General features: G+C 32.3%; 1 protein-coding gene across 1 annotated transcript in view; it reads left to right on the top strand.

Annotated features, from left to right (window-relative positions):
- The first annotated feature begins 467 nt into the window (after positions 1 to 467).
- Positions 468 to 25,081, top strand: part of LOC131675185 (ATP-dependent zinc metalloprotease YME1L) — a 173,688-nt gene continuing 149,074 nt past the window's right edge. The window contains exons 1-4 of the mRNA XM_058954076.1: positions 468 to 689; positions 1,063 to 1,200; positions 1,402 to 1,824; positions 2,075 to 2,339. Of these exons, the coding sequence (XP_058810059.1) occupies positions 663 to 689; positions 1,063 to 1,200; positions 1,402 to 1,824; positions 2,075 to 2,339 (853 nt within the window). The 5' untranslated portion in view covers positions 468 to 662. The remainder of the gene's footprint in view (positions 690 to 1,062; positions 1,201 to 1,401; positions 1,825 to 2,074; positions 2,340 to 25,081) is intronic.

Raw genomic sequence — 25,081 nt, 5'->3', positions numbered from 1 at the left:
TCGAATTGTATTTGAAAATAAATAATCAGTATTTCTCGAGGCTCACATCAATTTATATCAAACAATAGCTACATATTGTACAATTGAGAATTTTCTTATTTTCTCTCTTTGAAACAAAATGAACTTGAAACGCGGAATTCGGACACGGTATGATGATAGAATAGCCACAAGTGTACAACAGACCTAGAGGCGTTACGAATAGGAAAAAAAGAAGTGTAAGATGGGTGACCGAATGCTCATCGTTGCAGTGACCTCTTCAAAACAACTAATGCCAAATTTTAAGTTACACAGCCTATAGGGATTATATTTACGTTATTTCTGACATTTCCATTGAGTTTTTCCATATCTAAATTTTTATCTGTAATTTGCCCCTGATGATAATACTTAAAAAATTGATGTTGTAGATAGTGTCTGAATCGCTCTGTGAACGCCCTAATGTGGAAGAAATATGTTAATATGTACATACAAAGTAAAGAGTAGTGAATGTTTCATAAACTAAATATCTATTTATTCTTTTATTGATTATTGAGTTGATCATAAGTAAAATATCATTTATCGGTTGTAGCAAGCCAATTAAATATCATATTTCGTTATCTAAAAATATTCAATATTCAAAATTTGTGCGAGTTAATTAATTAATTAACCATAATTTTTAATAAAACATGATCTCACTACAGTCTCATAATCAAGTACGTATGAACATCAGCATGGTTTTATATATGTGTATTATAAATTATTAAATTGTTTAAGTGAATTATATGAAACATTTATCTAATGCAACAGTTTGAAATTAACCTGTAGTTTGTATGTAGCATTATTAACATTAATATGTATGCAAAAAAGTAACGGAGACACACATACATACACATGCATAAATATACAGAAACATAATCAAGAAAACTTCTAATTGTTGCATAGTTACTAAAAATTTATTTCACAATAATATATTGTTGACTGTTTAACATTATATTTTATTTTAAATATGATATAGTATTCTTTAATTATTTTGTGAAATTTGCAATTAAATAGTATTCTTATGTACTATAATTTTTCATGTTTTAGGTTCTTCACTATTTGACCCAGTTTACATCTGCCATTACACCTAAATCCATAACGTTTGCTATTCAAGTGCAAAAACAAAGTAATTCTTCTAAAATAAAAACTACAGACACCATTTTAAAAAAGAATAAATATTCAAAGGTAACGTTTTGAACTGTAGTTTAAGTATAATTAATTAAAATTTGATTGTAATGGAACTGTTGTTATATTTGTAACCTTTGTAAAAGAAAATAAGAAATTTCTTCTACAGAACAATAACATAGATAGAATGCATTAATTGTTAACAACAATTTATTTTTTCAATAATTAAAAGTATTCTATATATTTGTATATATGATTCAGATTAATGAAAAATGCAGTTATTTCACATTTGACCAATCAGATATTGAAAATTTAACATTACCTTTGAGGTTATTTAAAAGTGACGCCTGGCAAGTGTTAGAGAAATTATCTAAGAATGATAATATCAAGATTCCAATAAGTAATAATAAATGGAAAGTATCTTATATATCTAGTACTAGTTTTACGAAAAATAAGAATGGCTCATATTCTAGAAGCTTTCTTGATCAAGATAATATGTCTAGTATCTTCTTTCATATTAAACCTGATTGCAGGTTTAGAAAGAAATGTTTATCTACAACATTGCAACCCTATAACATACAGTTTAGATGTTTCAAAACAGATCGTAATATTAAAGCGGAATTGAATCGAAATCCAACATTGATTACTAGAATCCGTAAATGGTTTGGATTAAATACTAAATATGTAAGTAGATTAAAATTTTTTTTGTATAAAATAATTATATATTGTATATATTGAGTATCTATAAAAGATTTAGAGTTTTTACCTGTCATTAACGAATCAAGTTGTATTGAATGGTACTGATTTTTTAATGTTTTAGTAAATTCATATACATTTAGTTTTTTAAAAAAATACATGAGATGTTTAATGTTGTAACTATAAGTATTATATGTATTGAATATTCTAATATATAAGTATATATCTTCATGATAAGGATCACAATAGAGAAGGATTAATTAGTGATAAAATGAATGGCATTCTGTTATCCAGAGAATACACTGACTTAAATAAATTGAAAAAATTTCAAGGAGATAAATACATAAAACTTGATGAAGTTCAGCATATAAAAGCAGCTTTTGTAGAAGGATATTTAGCAGGTCATGGTCAAAAACCTCGTGGGCGTGCACAAATATTTTTCAAAATGTTACAACAAGTTTTTACAGCATTACCGTTTTTGGTGCTTATTGTTTTTATAATGGGTATGTAAGCAACATCTATTGTACTACATATTATATATGTAGCAATAGAAATATCTATCTATTAAATCGATTTCATATTTTACTTATCAGTACAAAAATTAGTTAGGCTTTTATCTTAACAAAATGATGTTAGTGGATTAAATATTGACTATTTGATGCATAAGGGCGCGAAAATGTTAATTTTATTATATTTTGAAACATGTGTTATGTATGTAGAAGTTAAGTCGGTATATATGTTAGTGATAAATTCAACTTATGAAAAATTTATATGTTCTAGCCTTATTTAACATGTTGGCACGTCTTTCTTTGTTTTTCTTTTATATGTTACATTATTTGTATCATTATACAGGGTGACCCAATTTAAACGGGCACCGCAAATGACTCGTCAGGGACGGCCCCAATCGAAGAAATGGTAGAGACCAAAGTTGTAGGATATCGAGAGGGAAGTCAGATGGTGACCTTGGATTTGATTTTGAACGCGATTTTAAAGGTCATTTGAAGGTCAACTTGGAGTTTATAAATAGAAACCCTACTTTTTAATTGCGAGAATAAATAGCGGAAAAATGTACGTTCAGAATGGTATGTTTGGTTGCACTACCGGAGGTCATCTCAAGGTCATGCAGTCAGTTTTAAATCCCACCAACATAAGTCCTCTAGCAGGGTCCCAATCAAAAAAATGGTAAAAACCAAAGTTGTAGGATATCGAGGGGGAAGTCTGATAGTGACTTTGGATTTGACGTAGTTCATTAAGATCATTTCGAGGTCAAATGTTTTTTTTTAAACAGTACCTTTTCTTGACTTCGGATTCTGAAAGCGCGTAAAATGTTACGTTTTAAATGAAGTAGTTAATTTAAAATAGAAGAAACGATTTTTATCATTTAGCGTACCATTTTCTGCATTTCGTCATCATTACGAAACTTGATGTCCAGGACCTACGACGAGGACGTAGTAGGCAGGATTTTTAGGTCCCATTGGGAACCGGCCGATGAATGCAAGAATCGTAGCCCAGCTGATGAAGGCAAGACGTGAAGGCACCTGCCGATGAAGGATTGAAATCATGCCCCGGTCGATGTTTATACGTTTAGTAACAAGATTAGTAGTTTCAACTAATTTCAAATTTCCCGCTCTTTTCATTCCCGCAATAAAAAAGTAGGGTTCCTATTTAAAAACTCCAGGTTGACCTTCAAATAACCTTGAAAATCGCGTTCAAGATTAAATCCAAGGTCACCATCTAACTTCCCCCTCGATATCCTACAACTTTAGTCTACCATTTTTTCGATTGGGGCCGTCCCGGACGAGTTATTTGCGGTGCCCGTTTAAATTGGGTTACCTTGTATATTTATTCAATGGCAATGATTTTCGACGGCCTCCGTGATATATTAGTATAAATAATCTATTTTAATATCATATATTATTTTGTTGCCTCATTGAAAACAACCATAAACATTCTTTAAATTTAATATTTTGATTAGTTTCTCTTTCCTATCATACATCTCACTTTACAATGAAAAAAAAAAATAAAAATGTAATTTCCTCCATTCTATTCTATTAACTTTTTCTCTCTTCAAATCACATTTCAATACGATACTAATAATTTCAGAAATTGTAATCAATTATTGATTAATACTAATTATCTCAGCATAATTTAAAAATATAACTTTCTATTTTCTTAAAACGATTTATTAATGGCATATTATCATTTTTACAGATTATTGACCATAATAATTACTCATAAATTGAAATTACTGTTGAAAGATAAATCTCTCACTTATAGATATATAATATAGCTATTTCAAACTATAGGAAAATAAAAAATTTCACACTCCTATTTCGCATCAATCAATCGTAACGGTGGATGTAGTGAAGTGGGGATTGCGAGCAGCTCGTACACAAATCAAATAGCAGAGTGAATTGTAGGTGGGAATTCAATGGGTTTATTGAAAAAAAAAATTATTTAGTGATTTTAGATCAATCTTTCCATCTCAAATTATAATTTTGCTTTTTTACCTTCTTAGAATGTCTCTGAAAGTAAATAAAAAATATAATTTTCAGAATAATTATATTTTTTCTATATGAAAACGACTAGTGATTGGTTGAATAGCTCTTAAAATTTCATCTTCTTACTTCATAAAATATATATGTGAATCGTTTTGAGCAGTAATCTATGACGTAGATCTTTCTCAAGATAACATGAAAGTCGATACTATTTTTTATAAAGAAAATAAATTTGACGTACAATACTACCTTTTGTCAAGGTCATTGAAAGTCAGTACTATTTTGTCAAGGTTAATTGAAGGTTTGTACTATTTTGTCAAAGTGACTTGATGATCAATGCTACTTTTTATGACTAGATCACCATTTATCGATTTTATAATATAAGTAATGAATAATTTTGCTCATAGAAATTAATTTTTGTGAAAGAACTTATAGCAAACTTATAACATCTATTCACCACGATTAAGATTATTTAAAAAGATTATTTGAAATTTAAAATGGTTTAATATAGTGTTAGAGTTGTATATTATTATTCCTATTTCATTTTAATGTCAATAACATTACAACTCTCTTGGTATGGCATGCATTTCTAACATCCAGTTTCGTTGAGCGGTTTGCTCTACTCCTTTAGCAAATTTGTCTGCTCTATTATTATTCTAGTACATTGAGGTCCATGTATTCAGTGATGAAAATCCGAGGACGCTACAAAAAATTTCATTTTTACGAAGTCGTATCACATCTATATCGTTTATACAGCTATGACCAATATGCTACGGGAATGCCGGCTTTGAATCTTGATCATAGTTATATAAACCAATTAGATACGATACAACTTCATGAAAATAAAATTATTTGTAGCGTCATCGGATTCTCATCACTGCATGTATTCAAGTGATGATAACGGTATTGGAATTGGAAAAGCTAACTTTAGCGCCCTTGCCGGCTGGAATCACGAGTCTTGAGACGGGTTCGCGTTGAAACGCGTCGGCATGTGTTTACATTGAAACTCGTACGAAGGCTATCATTTACATGGTATTTTATAGTTATACTTGGACTATTTGACTACACAAATTATTTGAATCCTTTGTAAAAGGTTCGTAAACATGTCTTACAAATTGAAAAATTAACAGCTTCCTCGGAGAAGCAATATTTATTGCTGTGTAGAAAATTGTGATTCTCGAGATCGCGTCAGTAATGAACTTACTTTTCACTTTTTTTTCATCGCCCACAAAATATATCTACCAAAAAAATATGTTTGGAAAAATAGGTTATTAAGGTCGAAGAAAATTGATAAAAATATCAATGATAATAATATTAATAATGAGACCTTAATGACCTATTTTTATATCTGCGCGCTTTTTTATTACTTTACTTGCCACGACGTTCTTTAGATTTTCATGAGATGGTAAATATAACGAGGGAACAGCTGTTTTCTTTAATCTTTTAATAGTTCCTTCAATAAAAAAATTTATGAATTAAAAAAGTACGCCCAACAAATAATAAGTTATTGCAGGTGGAATTATTTTTTTACTACTTAGGGAAAAATCATCTGCAGTAAAATGTTTGGAGCACACGTTTCAAAAACTTTTCAAGGGCCCTTTGATATTGAAAGCTTTGATCTACATGAGTTGCAAATTTCAATTTTGTATGTTTGCAAACATATTTTTTTGGTAGATATATTTTGCTGGCGATGAAAAAAAGTGAAAAGTAAGTTCATTGTTGACGCGAGCTCGAGAACCACAATTTTTTACACAGCAATAAATCTTGCTTCTCCGAGGAAGCTGTTGATTCTCCAATTTGTAAGATATGTTTATGAACCTTTTACAAAGTATTTAAATAATTTGTGTAATCAAATAGTCCAAGTATAACTATAAAAATACCATGTAAATGATAGCCTTCATACAAGTTTCAATGTAAACACATGTAGATGCGTTTCAACGCGAAACTATCTCACGGCTTGTGATTCCAGCCGGCAGAGGCGCTGAAGCTAGCTTTTCCAATCTCAATTTTGTCAATGCTACTTTATTTAAGTATGTTTGACCTCCTTTACTAGAGTTGAAGTAGTATACGGGTTTACTGATGTTTGCCTGTCGGTACATATTTCAAATATTCTGTTTCCAATATTGCTCTGTACCAAATTTTTGGCACAAGTCCTAAGACCAGATATATCTGTTTGGAACACTTCTTTAAACTGAGAGCTACGTCTATTTTCGTATTCACTACTTCTGTCTGTTTTGGAGCCATTTGTGAACCAGTTGTCTCCAAGTCCAAGAGCTTCTGTTAAAAGAATTCAATTAAAAACTATTGGAAATAAGTCAACGAGTCTTAATCATTGATCTGAAACGTACAAATGATCATTCAAACTTATTCAAAATTAAATTTGGAATTCTCTAGATGATTATTAATTTTCATTGAATTAAAATCACTGCAAATCATTTTTTGGATGTATTATCTTTAACAAGCTGCCATAGTAAAATAATTATTGAAACCTATTATTATTAATAGATTTCTATAACATCTATGTCAAAACGATAAGAACTTTTATTAACAACCAAAATGATATATAAATGCCTAACCATTTTAATTACATTTTGGTAAATTTAAATGAATGATATAAAAAAACAACTTATCATATTCAATTGCATCGTACTTTACAATTTTTTCTGACATTTCGCCACAGTATCTGCGATAGCGTTGTTTGAACCATATAATTTTCAGTTACGGTTGCTGCATATGTTTTTTGATAATTGTAACAGGCTGCCGTTTAGTCTATAATCTCTTGAATATACCTTTACAATGACTAGACGACGCCTAGTTATCTATGTGCTCAAAGCACATCAACCTACCTTGTCTCGGAGTGCGCCTGCGCAGAGTCTCTTCACTATTCCGAGTTGGGTTCCCCCAACTAGCCGCTTGGCGGCGCTGTCGCCCTTGCTTAGTGGCGCTCGCGCGACCGCTGCTGGAAACTCCGTTGACGATTCCCGCCTACCGGTATCCGCGTGACCCGTGCTACGCTACCGGCGAATTCGAATCGAATGTAAACAAATATAGACGAGACCTCCGGACAAAGGAAAGACAAAATAACGACTACTTGATTTAACAATGACGATTGACCGTTTTATTCAATAAGATCAAATACACGGGGGATCTGCCGAGAGTCTTGCGCATGCTTGCGCGAGTGACAATGCACACCGTATGAGAGAGAGAGAGAGAAAACCGCGATTACCGCGAACTAACCGCTCGCACGCAACAACTAATTTCCTCGCGCACGCTGCGCGGGATCGCACGCTATTAACAATAGTAAAATGGGGAAGGTGCACCTACCGCGATAACGATGAGGATACGGTGGCCAACCGTATCCGAACAACACGCTGCTAATAAGCTGTTTCGCTGCTTGCCGCACCGCCGCGATTACTGTTGCTGCTGTTGTTGTTGCTGCTGTCGCTATTACTGCTGTTGTTGCTGTTGCTGCTGCTGCTGCTATAGCTACTGCTGCTGCTGTTGCACCCAACGCACCACACCAAAGTTCGCACCTTTAAGTTCGCACCACCACACGAAAACTTAAACGGCTCGGGAAACAAAGGTTAGCTCGACACAGGCGGACTGAGTGACACAGTCATACTGCCTGTTGAACGCTCCCGTCCCGGTCATTGCCCCTACGCGCCCTCTCTCTCTCGCGAACCGATCGCGGCTTTTCTCGATCAGCCGCTCATTAACCTCGCGCGAGTCGAACGATTTTCGCTAATCGTTGCATAATCTATTAAAAATATAACGGAAAATATAGATATCGTTTTCTAACTTGAGATCCATTAGTAATGTAAAATGCAAGGGTATGATAATGAATGAAAAGGGTGACCTTTATGTATTTCATTAATTACCAAATATTATCGAAGCACAAAAAGGCAATGAAAAATAAATTATGATGATTATTTCATGATAATGTAATTTTTTTAAATATTTCACATCTTATACAAACTTGATATTTTTGCAAAGATAATTATAAAGGGACTTTTGTTGTATATAATTTATATATTATATATACGAAATAAAAGCTTATTGTCAGTAATTATAGATCTAATACGTAGATACAATTTGAGATTATTTTTTCCCATTTTTATTAATTTGAAATATTATTGGAAAAGATTGATTATTTATAAGTTACATTAGAAATCCTTAAAATTCAACGTTTAATTCAATTTCAAATATAATATAGTTAAAATTGAAAATTTTTTCTTTAATTCTGTTAACAATAATATTTTTTTCAAGATTTTCAACTACTTCGTTCTATTTAAAATATTATAATGTCTGAGACGAGTATCTATATTCATATATTTCTCTCACATCGATTAATGTTTTTATTCATGTTTGATCAAAACTGTAACAGGGGGAATAAGCCGAGCAAATGGGAAAAATATTTGTACAATATCCCTCGGTGCAGAGCTAATCGCCACTCTGTTAAGCATGTATAGGGTATACGCGATCTTGCCTTTACGTTTGACACAATCTCCAACCTCACATATCTTTACCAGTTGAACTCACCTTAAGTCACATGACTTGCGATACCTGTCTTCCATATTGTGTGTAGATATTAATATTTATCTGCTACAATCCCTTAGATCAAATCGTTCAAACATTTCTGGGAAACAAGCTTACTATATGTGAAGGTGAAGAGAAAATGTGGCAAGTTAAAACTATGATCCTTTTAATCGGTTGAGTACTAAATACAATAATGTGGACCGAAAGTCTTTCACGTACGCATATAGGTTTACAAACTCGGCGGGGAGAGAGAGAGAAAGAAAATACAAAAATAAAAATTGGCGCAAACTAACGCTCGGTACGGCTCAATCATAAATTTCTCGGCGTTAACCCTACTTACCACGCAATCCTAATCTAAAATAACGACGCGAATAAAGTAGGTGCACCCACCCTTCTTTGTGGTTACGGTGATCAGACGTATCCGTTCGTTCAATAATGTTACAGGTGCTCCTGGCCTCTGTGGTTGCATGCTGCTGCTGTCGTTGCTGGCTTAGACTGTATTATTGTAGTTGTTGTTTGCAGTGGTTAACATGATGGTTATTCCTTTTCCTGGTTGCTGTTGCTGTTGTCACTTACAGATCACTAATACTTTGCACACGAGAGAAAGTAGCATAACAAACAAAAAAATTCTAAAATAAATCTAAAAATAGGGTTTGTTGAAAAAGCTTTCGAATTTGGCGTCGCAGGTACGATCTCGAGGTAATTTTTCAAGGTCATTTCAAGGTTAAAATTATTTTTTTTTAATAGAAATCCCTATTTCTAACATCGGAATCAGATTAGAGCGGAATATTTTACGTCCGAAACCGTTTTTCAAATATTTTTTTGTGGCTTCCACAAGGTTCAATCAAACTTACATACTTTAAAAATGGTCTGAACGCGAAATGTCATAGTTATCTTAAGCAGAACAAGCCTTGATAGATCCATCCAATCAAAGGATGTTTCCTTTGTAGATACAACTCAGAATGCCGCCTAGCTGCTGCACGATAATTACCATTACATTGTCTTAAAACTATTATCATGTCAACTATTTGATCAGCTGGATAATTCACAGACACAAACCCGTCAACTTATGAATTTTGACGTACTAAAACCAAATCTGGGGTCAGAATTATGTCATCATCCTCTATTTTTTATTAAAATTCAAGAAATCACCCTCTCATAAATGAAAATTCATGATTTTGTAGGAATAAGCATTCAAAAAAATATAAAGTAAAATAAATTTTTTTTTATTACAGATATTCTCGATCGAGTAAGCTTCCACGCCCCAAATTACTACTCCCTAATTCCGAAATCCACGAGTCGATCATATTTAACTTATAAACAATAATATTCTCATATAATAAGCTGTCTCAACTAAAGCCTACCGCCTCCAAGTATCTTGCCATTTAAAACTTTCGATTTCACAAGCTTTAAATTACAGACTCGTCTGTTTTTCAGCATACCAGAAAACATACGAGGTCTGTCCGGAAAGTATCGGGCCTACCTTTATATTTTCGTGCTAGCGTTATTCTTTATCATCTGGTGGCTGGCATCCTTCAAAGTAATCCCCACTTGATTGAATAACATGGTTCCATCGATGTTTCCACTTTTCAAAACAGTCCTGGAACTCACTTTTAGGGATAGCCTTAAGTACACGCGTCGCATTATTTTCAACCGTTGTTTTGTCATGGAATCGGTGTCCTTTGAGTGGTTTTTTTAGTTTTGGAAACAGCCAAAAATCACAAGGGGCTATGTTGGGACTGTATGGAGGTTGTCGAAGCAATGCGATATTGTGTTTGCTAAAAAACTGCTGCACAAGATTGGATAAATGCGCTGGCGCATTATCGTGATGGAGAAACCAGTCACCACTTTCCCAAAAGTGCGGCCGTTTTCTTCTTACTGCATCACGCAAACGTTTCAAAATTTGAACGTAGTATTCTTTATTGATTGTCTGACCTGTTGGTGCATATTCGTGATGTACAACACCTTCACAATCGAAAAAAAACAATCAACGTTGCTCCGACTTTGACGTCCTTTTTTTGGTCTTGGCGATTCAGAATGCTTCCACTGTGAAGATTGTTGTTTTGTTTCAGGCTCCGGCTCACACCTCCGCCGTCGCCATGGCCAAATTGGTCGAATTAGGATACGAACTGCTGCCCCATCCACCGTATTCTCCAGATTTAGCCCCGTGCTACTTCTTTTTGTTTCCAAACTTGAAAAAGTCACTCGCCGGGCAGAAATTTGAGTCGAATGAGGAGGTAATCGCTGCCACGGAAGCCTACTTTTCAGACCTCGAAGAAACGTATTTTTCAGACGGGTTAAAGAAGTTGGAGCATCGCTGGGCCAAGTGTATCGAACTAAAAGGAGATTATGTTGAAAAATAAAATGCCATTTTTCCAAAATTTTCGTTTTTCTTTTGTAGGCTAAGTACTTATCGGACCACCCTCGTATGTAACGTAGTCTATGCTGATATGTTTTTTTTTCACCAAACAAGGCTTTCAACAATTTTGTCTTAGACTGAATTTAATAATGTGTATACTACTCTCAATACAAAGTTTTCTGTGACTGAAAGAAATAATTTTAATTTGTTGGGTTTTTTATTAAATTAAAAAATTTAATAGATCTTTAATATTTATGTTGAATTAAATGATGAATAAATATTTGGTTAATCTTTCAATATAGCTTGCGTATTTTTCATTTCAGTTTTCTTTCACTGAATATGGATGATTTTAATTCAACTGATGAATGCTGCTACTGCTACAAGAAAAATCTTAGCAAATCAACAGTTCAGATAAAGATTATCTATTCGAAGGATGAAGTTGAAGCTGTTTGAGAACAGCTAAATATAGATAATGTTGATGTTGGATTCAAACTTTGTGACAAATGCAGAAGACTTGTTTTTTGTTGGCACAAAAAAAACTATTGTTGATGAACAACCTTCGACCAGTGTAGAAAGTCAGCGAACGAGTTATAGTCGACTATGGAAATTCCTGAATCTGAAAGTTCACGGAGTGTATTCAAGATACAATTAAAATCTCAGGAAGAAAAAGCACCTACAGTCGAGCTGCGCCTCAAAAGGACATTTTCCTCTCACAAAGTGTGTTGTGTCTGTAGAAATAAAAATAACTAAACACTTGTGCCGTTGAAAGCTAGGTTGCAATGTTTCAATGAATTGAAAATTTTTATTCCAAGTGGAAATCGAGTATGCTCTGAACATTTAATAAAAAACGATTTTATGAAGATGATCTTAAACTAATACAAGTATACAGTAGTACAAGTTCCTTAACTGCAAATGAAAAATGTTTATTTTTAAATGAAATATCAAATTCAACCTCGCAAAGATTTTACTTTTAGATAAAGTAAAATTATCAGAGCTTAGTGAAAAACAGCTATTGTCTTTTACAAGTCTGACTGTTGATCAACTAGAAGGGCTGAGAAAATTATTAGTTTCTATGAGATCATCAAAAGTGAGGGATATTACACAATCTATGATCATATTTCTATTTAAATTACGAACTGGATCATTAAATAATTTGATTTCATCTATTTTTGAAATAGAAAATGACATTCAAGTTTCAGATTTTTGTGAATCAGTAATTAATTCTTTTGAAAAAGATGTCTTGCCAGAATACTTTGGACTAAAGAATATGACAAGAGAAGAACTCATTCGTGACCATAGTTCTATTTATATCAAGAAACTTCTTAATTTAACGAACGAGCTTGTTTTGATTTTCGATGGGACTTATTTGCGTCACCAAAAAAGTAAAAATAATGAGTGTTAAAAATGACTGGGATAAACACGATTACATCTGTTTAAATAAAATATATTATCATGCAAATATATACAACGTGGATCACATACTCAGAGACACGGTCCGCCTCAAGCAGCCGCTCTCTCTCAACTCACTTTTATGATACGTACAGATACATCTTGCCGTGTACTCGTGCGCTTCTGCGCATGCGCTATCACATACATATTTTACGCGGGAAATATGAATTCACATATTTCAACACACCTCCTTGAATTTATATTTCCTAGCAATAAACATTTTCAAAAATCCATAATATTCACAAGTTTCATAAATCTTACATTCTTTCTCTTATAATTCATTGTACAATATTTAAATCTTTCCTGAACATTTCGAACTTGTTTTTACCTAGTGCTTTTGTAAATATATCCGCAATATTCTTTTCGCTCTCTACTTTTACAATATCAATTTCATTTCTTACGTAGCTTTCGTTAACAAAATGAAAATGCGTTTTTATGTATTTAGATTTCTTTGTGAGATTACCATATTTGGCAATAGCAATTGCACCAGAGTTATCTTCGTAGATTTTTATAGGTTTAACAATATTTACGTCTAAATCTTTTAATAAATTTTTGATTACTTTTACCTCGCTAACAGCATCAGATAAAGCTACATATTCTGCTGCTGTAGAAGATTTAGCTACACTACTTTGTTTCTTTGCTTTCGAAAAAATTGTATTCCCATAATAACGTATAACAAAACCTGTCGTCGACTGTCTACTATTTTTGTCACCTGCCCAATCAGCATCAACATAACAATCTAGAATATTATTATTACTCGATTTTCTTATAAAATTCAATCTTTTTCCTTTGGTTAAATATAAATATTTCAGTACTCTTAAAGCATATTTAGAATGCGTTTTATCATAACAATTTTGTAACCTACTCAAATAATTTACACTATAGCTTATATCTGGTCGAGTACATGCACTGATATACAAAAGTGCTCCAATTAAATTTCTATATTTAATTTCATTAGATGCTGATTGTGCTGGAGGTATATGTAACCTTTCCTCCATAGGTGTTGAGTACAGTTTAGTATTTTCTAAATTATAAACATTTCCTAACGAGTTTACATAATCAGTCTGATCAAGACTCAATTTTCCCTTTTCAAGATCATATTCAACATTAATTCCTAAATACGTTTTTATTTTTCCTAGATCCTTTATAGCAAATCTTTTCATTAATTTCTTTTTAATTTTATCAATGACAGTTTGATTTTTTGAACAAACTAGCAAATCATTAACAAATAATAATATATAAATTTTTTCTCCATTCTCAGTTTTATAATATAAACAATAGTCGCTTTCACTTCTTTTGAAATTCATACTTTTAACAAAATTATCAAAACATTCGTACCAAGCTCTAGGACTTTCTCTTAAGCCATACAAAGCTTTTTCTAACTTTAAAACTTTATCAGAATTCTCATTAACATTTTCATAACCTTGTGGTATTTTCACATAAATTTCAGATTTAACTTTTCCATTCAAAAACGCTGTTTCAACATCCATTTGTTCAATATAAAATTCATTTTGGTTACAGTAAGCTAAAAGTAATTTCAAAGTTTGCAGTCTAGCTACTGGTGAATATATGTCCTCAATTATTTGATCTTGTTGGTATCCACGTACCACAAGTCTCGCTTTTTTCCTACCATCAGATTTATTTGTGTAAACCCATCTTAAATCTAAAATTTTCTTATCTATTGGTTTGTCAACTTTTGTCCAAGTTTTATTTTTTTCTATACTTTGAATTTCTTTTACCATAGTATCATTCCACAAATCAGAATCATTACAATTTACTGCATCATTATAAGTCTTAGGTGAATCAGCACTAACAGTATTTACATAAATAAAACTTGTCACTGGTTGACCGTACCAACCAGGTTTTCTTTTCTCTCGCGTTGACTCTCTCCTTTCAAACTTTGGGTTTGCTTTTTCATTATCATTACCGCTTGAATTTGTACTAGATTTTTTTCTTTTTTTAAATTCGTTTTCTTTCTTAATTTTCTCATTATCATAAAATACTTCATCATCACTCATACTTTCATAACTCATTTCAGATTCATTTTCACTCTCATTATCAGTATCTATTCCTATCCATTTCACATCATCTTCAACTACTTCTACGTGTCTAGCAATTATAATTCTACCATTCATTAAAACTCTATAACCTACGTTATCATATCCAACCAAAATTCCCATATCAGCTTTTCTGTCCTATTTTGAATGTCTTTTTTCTTCCGGAGTTTTTACAAAGATTTTACTTCCAAAAATTCTTAAATACTTCATACTCGGTCTTTTTCCAAAAAATATCTCGTAAGGTGTCTTATTAAGAAGTGTATTCGCAATTGTACGATTTTTTAAATACGCTGCAGTTTTTACTGCTTCAGGCCAATATCTAATATTTAACTTTACTTCCGATAATAAACATCTAGCGGTGTCCATGACCGTTCTATTGTATCTCTCCGCTGTTCCATTTAGTGGATGAACATACGGTGGGCAAGGCTCAAGATATATACCTTTATCTCTGATCAAATTAAAAACATTGTTATTTATGTATTCTTTTCCATTATCGCACCTCAATTTTTTAATCTTTTTACCTGTTAAATTTTCTACTAAATTTATGTACTCAAGAAAACATTGATATACTTCAGTTTTACTTTGAATTGGAAAAATCAATGTGCATTTGCTAAAGTCGTCAATAAATGTGAGAAAATATTTTGAACCTTCGTACCCCGCATTTCTGCGTGGGCCATTTAAGTCAGTATGAACTAATTGAAGGATTTCTGTTGCTCTTGTTCTATTGTTTTCAATACGTAAATTATGCATTTTATTTTTGATACAAATTCCACATTTCATATATTCTTTTTCTAAGTTTTTTGGAAGTCCTTCGATTAATTCATATTTGCAAAGTTTTTCTAAATAATCAAAATTTACATGGCCAAGAATTCTATGCAATTTTTCTTTTTGACTTATTATTCCAGAATTATTTACGCTAATATTTCTTTTATCAACATATGACGAAATTTTATATAGACCATTATCATTATACGCAGTACAAATTATATTATTGTTTCTATCGTAAATTTGAGATCGATTTCCTTGCGATAAGATTTAAAAATTTTTATTATTTATAATTCTTGCTTGACTTATTAAATTTCTATCCAATTCTTTTACATAAAAAACATTTGTCATAATTATTTCTGTTCTAAAACTTTTTTGATAAAATGTTGTTATAATATTTCCAACTTTTTCACACTTTATTTTTCTACCGTCTGCAATAGTTACATAAATTGGTCTTTCTAACTTTTTAAAATTTGAGAAATAAGAATCATCGTTTATAATGTGGTCTGTACAACCACTATCTAAGATCCAATTAATTTGTGTACTTTGACTCTGATTTATGGAATTTACTCTACTATTAAAATTTTTAACATCAGTACTTGCATGCAAATAAAACGTCTGTGGTGTATTATCGTAATACCTATCATTATAACTATAGCGTGCGTCGTGTTGACCTTCTTGTTGAAAACTTCGTTGTTGGTTGAACTCTCGGTGACCTCCTCGTTGACCGTAACCTCGGTTGTTGTTGTAGTTGTATCCTCTGTTGTTGCTGTAGCCTCTGTAGTTACCGTAGCCTCTATTGTTGTTGTTTGTATAACCTCTGTTGTTGTTGTTTTGGTAATTTTCTTCTTGATTGTGGCTGCCCCTTTGCCAGCTTCCACGAGAGTTGTTGCCTCGCCAGCTGCCTCGGGTTGTAGCACCTCCTCGCCAATTTGCTCGGAAATTCGGAAAGGCATTAGTTTTACAATCCATTTTTGTATGCCCTTTTTTGTGGCAAATAAAGCATTCAATGTCCTTCTTTTCAACTTTAAATAAATTTGACTTTTTACTGTTATCTTGGCTATGTTGAATTTCATACATTTTAATTTTATTTTTTATATAACTGCAATTTTTATCTTTATCTTGCAAAGTATCGACTAAATCTCCAATGTACGCAAGTGAATCAGGTAGAGTTTTTAATATATAATCTAATTTTTCTTGTTCTTTTATATCTGCTCCAGCACTTTTCAATTCATTAATTAATTTCTCAAATTCACTAAAGAAACTATCAGCATTTTCAAAATCTTTCAGTTTTAATTTATCCAGTCTATTTCTTAAAACTATTTGTAAAGAAGTTGATTTTTTTAAGTACATTTCATCAAACTTATTCAATATATCAATTGCTGTTTTTTCATCACATACAAACTCCAATTGTTCATTTGAAATACTAGAATATATTAAGTTCATAGCTTTACAATCATGCTTTTCCCAATCAGTATCTTTCAATTGTTTTTCGCGTGTGACTACCTCATCACAAGTTCTAAATTTCAGTAAAAGTAATAATCTTTTTTTCCAAAGGTTATAATCTTTGCCATCAAAAATAGGAATTTTCATATCCGTATCAGAAGCCATTCTGTATTTTACAACTTTCAAACAAAATTTTCACAACTTTACTCAACGTTCTCGTTCATGCACGTGTAGCGTATACTTCAATACTCAAACGTAATCTTTCAACATCAGTCACTTTTTTTCAAAATCTAACAAAATATTTATTAATCCTTGTTGATGTGTTATTAAGCTTCAATGCTTCAACTTTATTTTTGTTTCTAACTGTTTATGATTGTTTCAAACGACTTCATTCTTCGATAAAAAATTTATTACCTTGATATTTTCAGTATACTTATCAATATCCTCGGTGTTTCATTACATTGAGTACTTTATTATCTTCTTTCTACTCATTTAGTCGTATAGCCTCAAATTGCCATGTGCTCCTGCCATGCACCGCATGATGGCTTCAAAATCGTATCCACTTGCATTCTTGATCATTCAATAATTTTTTTCCACTTTCGCATTTAATACACTCTTGAATAATATTTCTAGCGATTCACGACACTATTTTTCAACTTTATAAACAAAATTTTATTCCTCATGACCTGATAACATTCTTTCCTATCTTTTCCATTCAACTTTTGACAACCATACACTCAATCAACCTCACTTTTAATCAACCACGCTCTGCTACCATGTTAAAAATATACTGGGATAAACACGATTGCATCTGTTTAAATAAAATATATTGTCATGCAAATATATACAACGGGGATCACATACTCAGAGACACGGTCCGCCTCGAGCAGCCGCTCTCTCTCAACTCACTTTTATGATACGTACAGATACATCTCGCCGTGTACTCGTGCGCTTCTGCGCATGCGCTACCACATACATCTTTTACGCGGGAAATATGAATTCACATATTTCAACAATGAGTATCAACGAAAGTCATATTCAGGGCAGAAGAAATGCCCTTTAGTTAAGCCATTTACGATTTTCGCCACAGACAGCTTTGTTGTAGACGTTTCTAGTCCATTTTCAGCCACTGAGAATGATGCAAGCATTATGAAAAAAGTGATGGAAGATCCAGATGGTATAAGAACTATTATGAGAAAAGGTGACAGTTGCGTTGTAAATAGAGGTTTCAGAGACGTGGTTACTTATTTAGAAAATCTTGGTTCTAGAATTCTCATGCCCGTCTTGACGGAGAAGAGTTCCAACTTAACAGCAATTGAATCCAATGAATCTCGTTATGTTACGAAAGTGAGATAGCTAATAGAGGCCGTTCACGGGATTCTCGGAAAAAAATATAAGCTTCTCCATCAACAGCTAAATAATAAACTTTTATAAAAAGTAGAGTCATATTGTAGAATTGCATGTTTTATAAACAACCGTTTTGGAAAACGTTTGAATAGTGATATTGATGATGATGGCTTGCAAGACGTTATTATTGAAAGAATGTTAAATTCCAATAAAATTGAAAATATTTTTGCATTAAAAGCTGAAACAGCCATATGGTCAAGACAGCCCACTACAACGACCAAGGTATCATCCGAAGATATAACTGACTTTCCTGAACTGACCGAGAGAGATCTCAAAATATTTTTTTCGGGTACCTATCAATTAGTTCAAGCCATTTGTTATCTGACTGAGTTAATGAATGATAGTGAAAATATCAATTTAGAGTATATAAAGATGAAACCAAATATTATTAAGGGGGCTCCAGCGCCGTGAGTTTAGAAAACTGCTATGGCAATTTTGGTAGACCAAAACGTGCTGAATGCAGTGATGTGCTTCATTACCCCTGTAGCCGTAGAAAATTTTGAAATATTTTACATCAAAGTTGACATATTTAACATAGGCTCTTATGGAGAGCAGTGACAAAATGGTACAAATTAATCATTGACAAACCTAAATGAAAGAGTTACACGGTGAAAAACTGATATTTTATCGATAAAAACTTAAGCTATCAGATAGTTTTTTGGAAGATATGGGTTAGCCGTGGAAAATATTGAGATATTTTATAAAAATTGAGCACAAAACTGAAGCAGACGTTATACACATCCGGCGTCTGAAAAGAAGCCATGTTTGTCTCGCTGACAAAGTAAAGCGCGCGCTTTTTGAATGATTTGAAATTTTATAATAGAATTTATTGAATAAAATTAATTGGATGTAAATACTAATAAATGTATTTAAGCTCTCTTTATTTTTTAAATAAATTATTTATTTATAACTATTATTTTTAATTATGTTTGAACGTGTCTTTATATAGTGAATCAAGTACATCAAACTATACAATATCATGTCAACATAACCATGTAGGTTATGTACGCGCAATTTTGGTATACACTTGTCATCCTGATCTAGTCAGACTGTAGCTATTAGCTCATTGGCTCATTGACAAAAAGTAAAATTGACGATGAAAAAAAAGTTTTATTTGAAATCGCGTTTTTTTGCAGTACTACTGCTTTAAAAACAATGATAAGATTTATCAATATAAATTTATACGACAATATACATATTTATTTTTTCGTTGATTTTCACTTTAGTAGGAGTCGCTGGAGCCCCCTTAAAGTCTTAGTAAGGTCAAGGCATATAAACACTAAAACTTACAAGTGATACGTTGAATATTTACATGTTTACGTTGATTCGATGGGATATAACGTTATTCTACGACATGCGTGTCAATGGTTTACGAACAGTAGGTTCTTATTCTCATATTGTCACAGTCGTATATTATCTTTAGTCATGCTAGATACTCAAAAATAATTAGACCACCAAAAATACTTACTAGTATATTTTGTACTATGGATATTGATCTAGTTATAGATAAAAATAGTGATGGAGACTAATTGAAAGTATTATAATTGGCTGTTGAAATAAGTAAGAATTTTGATTGATATAATATTGTCTTTTATATGTCATAATACATAATTACTTCTCTATTTTCTTGAACAATAAAGTATATTTATAACTTTTCTTATAAAAATTACATTCATTTCTATTAGACACTATACAAGTAGCTTACTTTTAGCTTTTAATTCATTATAATAATGAAGGATTAATCAAAAATATGAAGTTTTCCTGCACCTTGGCTAATCCAGGCCTTTCAATCTGTATGTATGTGTGTGTGTGTGGGTGTGTGTGAGCGTGTTTGTGTTGATTATGATTTGATTAATAATTCATATTTTATAATATGAACATATTAATGTGAATTGTGAAATCAGGCCTTTTGGAGCTTTTGCGATAATATTGATTGTTTTAAAAATATTCTGGGCTTGTGAAAGAAATTTTGGAGTATTTTTGAGTATTTTATTACTTTTTGAACTATATAATATTGAGGTTATATGCCAAAAACATGGTAAAAATGCCGAAAAAATCGGTTTTTTCAAATTTTGAGCAAGTTCCGGTCAGAAAATGGTGATTCTGGTGCCGTCATTCAAAAGAACGGTAAATGATCCATGAAAAATTAATATTTAGAAGTTAGCCAAGTATAATGTTCATAGTTAAAAAATTCATCGAAAAATTCAAAAATTTTTTTTGACTTCATTTTCCGTCTAAAAAATCTGAAAAAAATTAGGCCCTTTTCGGACGATAGTATACACCAATATGAATTTTTTCAAATTTTTTGCAAACAGTGAAGTAAAAAAAATAATTTTCAAAAAAACACGTTTTTTTTTATCATTGTAGGGTCCTATCACCCCCTAGGGAGCTAAAAATTGGCTGAAGAAGTTTCCAAGTATGTCCTTTCGAACAACTGATTCCAAATAAAAATACTGACAGGGGCAATTTTATCATTCTTTTCTCGCTATAGTATTTATTTTTTTCTGATGGTTTCAAAAACTTAAAGGATGCCCCGGAAAAGTGTATCGAGCTAAAAGGAGATAATGTTGAGAAATGAAAAAAATTCTACGAAAAAAAAATTGATTTTCTATCTTTTTCTGAGGATTTATTGACCCACCCTCGTACCAACGGGGCTACGTGTATCAAATGTGCAGGAAATGACACAGCTGATCAGTGTTTAAATAAAATGTTGAAGTGATTTAAACATTTCTAATTGTAAGTTTCATAACAATAATATAGAACAAATTATACCACAAATCGTAGTGTAAATAACAGTGATAATTGTGAATTGCTAAAACATAAACTTAAAAAGTTTATATAAATGATAACTATCCAACTCAGCCTACGTATTAAATGTATTTAGGTAAGGTAGAGTGCATAAATAAACCGCAGAAGGAAACTTACAGAAATTCAAGATTTATGAGTAGTACATTAATTACTTCATTATCATCATTAAGTCCAATACGACGACTTCCTACTCATAAGAAATAGTATGGAAGAACATGTTATTCTCTTTAATAAACAAATTTTGATAGTATGGACCAATTCAATGATTATATAACACAGGATAACTAGATAATATTATGTCTAAATATAAGAGGTTTGATAGTTAATTATAATAAATTATTATTATTATTCATAAAAAGTACGAATGTTTATCCTTATATTGTTGTATGTATAGAATCTTGGAATATTGAATATCGAGATTTCTTTAACATTCAGGGTTACAAAATGTACTATAATATTATTATTAATAGTATTATAATAATAGTAAAATAAATAGATCAGATGGTGTAGTTGTCTACATAAGCACTGACATTATGGAAACTGCTGAAATAAGAAATAAAAAAAATACAAAAATCATTAATACTGTCATTTTACTTGAAAATAAAAAAGTAATAGTTGTATCAGAATTCTATATATATTAAACTATATACATAAAATGGAATTCTTAATTGATCTAAAGGAACTAATTAACAATAATAAAAAATATCAAAATAATATAATAACAAGTAATTTCAATTGTGACATATTGAGTGACGAAGTCTAGATCAGGAATTTCTGCAAATATTACTTGAACATGGTTATGGACTAGGTATTAGCAACATAATCAGACCATCAACTTATAATCACAGTAAAGCTTCGTGCATTGACAATTTTTTCCTAAAGCTCAACAAAATTGAAAACAAAATATGAACTCAAAACACCTCTCAATAATCATTATCTACTAATGTTATTGTTGAAGAAAAAGTAAAAGAAAATCAGTTAGTCAGAAAAAGAATAAAAAAATTCATTTGAAAAAATATCTTAATATTTCTAAGAAGATATATCTGAAATTCAGAATATAAACGAACCAAATGAGTCGATAAATAAATTAATTGACACATTAAGAAAGTGCACACAGAAAGTAGAGGACAAAAATAAAAAATCCAAGCAACAGATAATGCAAAAGAAAAAATTGGATAACTGAAACTCTTCTACTGTCATATAGAAAAAAAGAAAAGTTATACAAAACATGATCTTAATAATAGAATAAAGAAAGTTAATGACAAGATTTATGTTACATTATTTAACAAAAAAATAAATAACACGAAGGAAGAAAACTATAATAATTTAATAAAACAAAACATAAACAATACTAGATATTTATGGAAAGTAATAAATAGCAAACTCGGCAAACAGAATAATAAAAGTAAGAATATAAATTACACAATAAATAATAAGAAAAATATCACAGAACCCATTGAACAGACAATCATATGAAAATTTTTTTTGTCACATTAGCAAAAAGTTATGTGAAAAAATACTTAAACTACAACGTAAAATTATAAAAAAGCCTTCAATGAATGAAAAAAGTAAATTACTACATCCTACTAATAAACAACAAATCCTAGAAATAATAAATCAAATAGAAAATAAAAATCGAAGTATTGATGTAATTAATATAATTGTATTAAAAAACCATATACGAGGTGTGATCAAAAAGTAAGGTGAATTTTGAAATTTAGCGGGCTACGTCAGTTCGATCTTCGACTTTTTTATTTGGTTATGTCGGTACACTCGTCTAGAACATACGTTCCAAATTTCAGCTTTGTAGTATGTTTGGTTTGTTTGTGAGAGGCATCAAGGTTAGAAGTGTTTTGCGTGCTCCACGATTTGCTGCTGTCTAAAAACATGGATCAAAGAGTTTGCATTAAATTTTGTGTGAAAAATGGAATCAAATGTTCCAAAACACTTGAAATGCTGAAAGTGGCATACGGTGAGTCTACTTTAAGCCAAAAAAATGTTTACAAGTGGTATAAACTCTTCCAAGAAGGCCGAGAAGACACCGACGACGAACCTCGTTCTGGACGCCCCAGCACATCAACAACTGATGAGAATGTTGAAGAAGTGAAGAAAATAGTGTTGGGAAATCGTCGAATTACCATTAAAAAAATTGCTGATGATATTGGCATCTCATTTGGTTCGTGCCAATCAATTTTGACGAGTGTTTTAGACATGAGACGTGTGTCAGCGAAGTTTGTTCCGAAATTGCTCAATTTCGACCAAAAGAAACGTCGCATGAGCATCGCCTAAGAGCTACTGTATGACGTCAACGATGATCCAGATATACTCAACAGGGTTATAACAGGTGACGAAACATGGGTATACGGTTATGACGTCGAGACTAAGCTCAATCGTCCCAGTGGAGGCATTCTGGATCACCAAGACCAAAAAAGCACGCCAAGTTCGATCAAATGTAAAGGTTTTGCTTACAGTTTTCTTTGACTGCAGGGGCGTGGTGCATCATGAGTTCTTGCCACAGGGTAGAACAGTAAATAAGGAATATTACCTGCAAGTTATGCGCAATTTGCGCGAAGCAATCCGCCAGAAACGTCCGAATTTGTGGAAAAATAAAAATTGGCTTTTGCACCATGATAACGCCCCTGCTCACACATCGTTGCTTGTGCGCGAATTTTTGGCTAAAACCAACACAGTAACGATGCCACAGGCACCGTATTCCCCAGATCTGGCCCCCTGTGACTTCTTCTTGTTCCCAAAACTGAAGAGGCCCATGAAAGGACGGCGTTTTGCCACGATTGAGGAAATAAAGACGGCATCGAAGGATGAACTAAACAAGATCACAAAAAATGATTTTTTGAAATGCTTTGAGGATTGAGCGTTGGCACAAGTGCATTATATCCGAGGGGGATTACTTTGAAGGAGATAAAATAAGAATGGATGAATAAATAAATATTTTTTGAGAAAAATAAAAATTCACCTTACTTTTTGATCACACCTCGTATGTGCACACTTAATAAAAATTATAAATAACTGCATTGATAAGGAAGTAAGGATATATGCGTTAAAGAAAGCTGAAGTTATATATTTATAAAAAGAAAAGAAAAATATTTTCCTATCAACTATTGTGGCCGGGAATTTCGGGGGGTCTAAGCCGCGCACACAAAATACTTCCGTTACAATGCCTGTTTGGACCGTTTCCCCGACTAGTGATAAGGGCGCCAGACTGCATTCTTTAATTACGGCGATCGTCGGGGATAAGATAAGAAATCGGCGGGTAGGTTTATCTGCCCACTGTGCGACTGCGCAGAGTGGACAAGTTGGTGGCCTCACGCCGATAACTTTTTCCTCAGGCCGTTTCAACAACAAATGGTTAATGTTATCCATTCTCTCCACATCCTGGCAATACCGGCAAATCAAGAAGTAACTCCTCGGCTCCGGTCGAGGGTTCGATAGAGTTAACGCGTACGTCACCTAACGTTCAGAACTATTAACAAAAAATCCTCGCTACAGACCGTCCACGGCTGAAAATAAAATCAGCATGCAGGAAGGAAAATGTCTACGAGGCATGAATAATAGATATCGGTTAAACTTCATTTTCCTTTATTCTCTAGCTAGGGTACATAGTCGATTAGAATGGCGGATGGTCAGCGTGGCTTGATGCGATTTAATACGCGGCGACAACGGATCGAAACGTCCCAGCGAATCAAACACGACGAATTATGCGCACAATTTCCAATTCTCGACGACGAGTAGCACTTCACCTAGCTATCTGAATCCTACACTTCTCTTACGCTCGTGTTAGTCAAGAAAAAAAATGGCGGTTGGTCAGCGCGATTTGGTCGGAGTACTTTGTTCTCAACATCGACGGATCTACGCATCATGAAGGAATCAAGGATACGGCAAATCACGCACAGCAACACCTA

This window comes from Phymastichus coffea, unplaced genomic scaffold, assembly GCF_024137745.1.
Source record: "Phymastichus coffea isolate CEN01 unplaced genomic scaffold, Cenicafe_Pcof_1.1 PCOF00017, whole genome shotgun sequence".
Lineage (NCBI taxonomy): Eukaryota > Metazoa > Arthropoda > Insecta > Hymenoptera > Eulophidae > Phymastichus > Phymastichus coffea.
The sequence above is the reverse complement of the archived record's forward strand: the minus strand, read 5'-3'. Positions and strand labels throughout refer to the sequence as shown.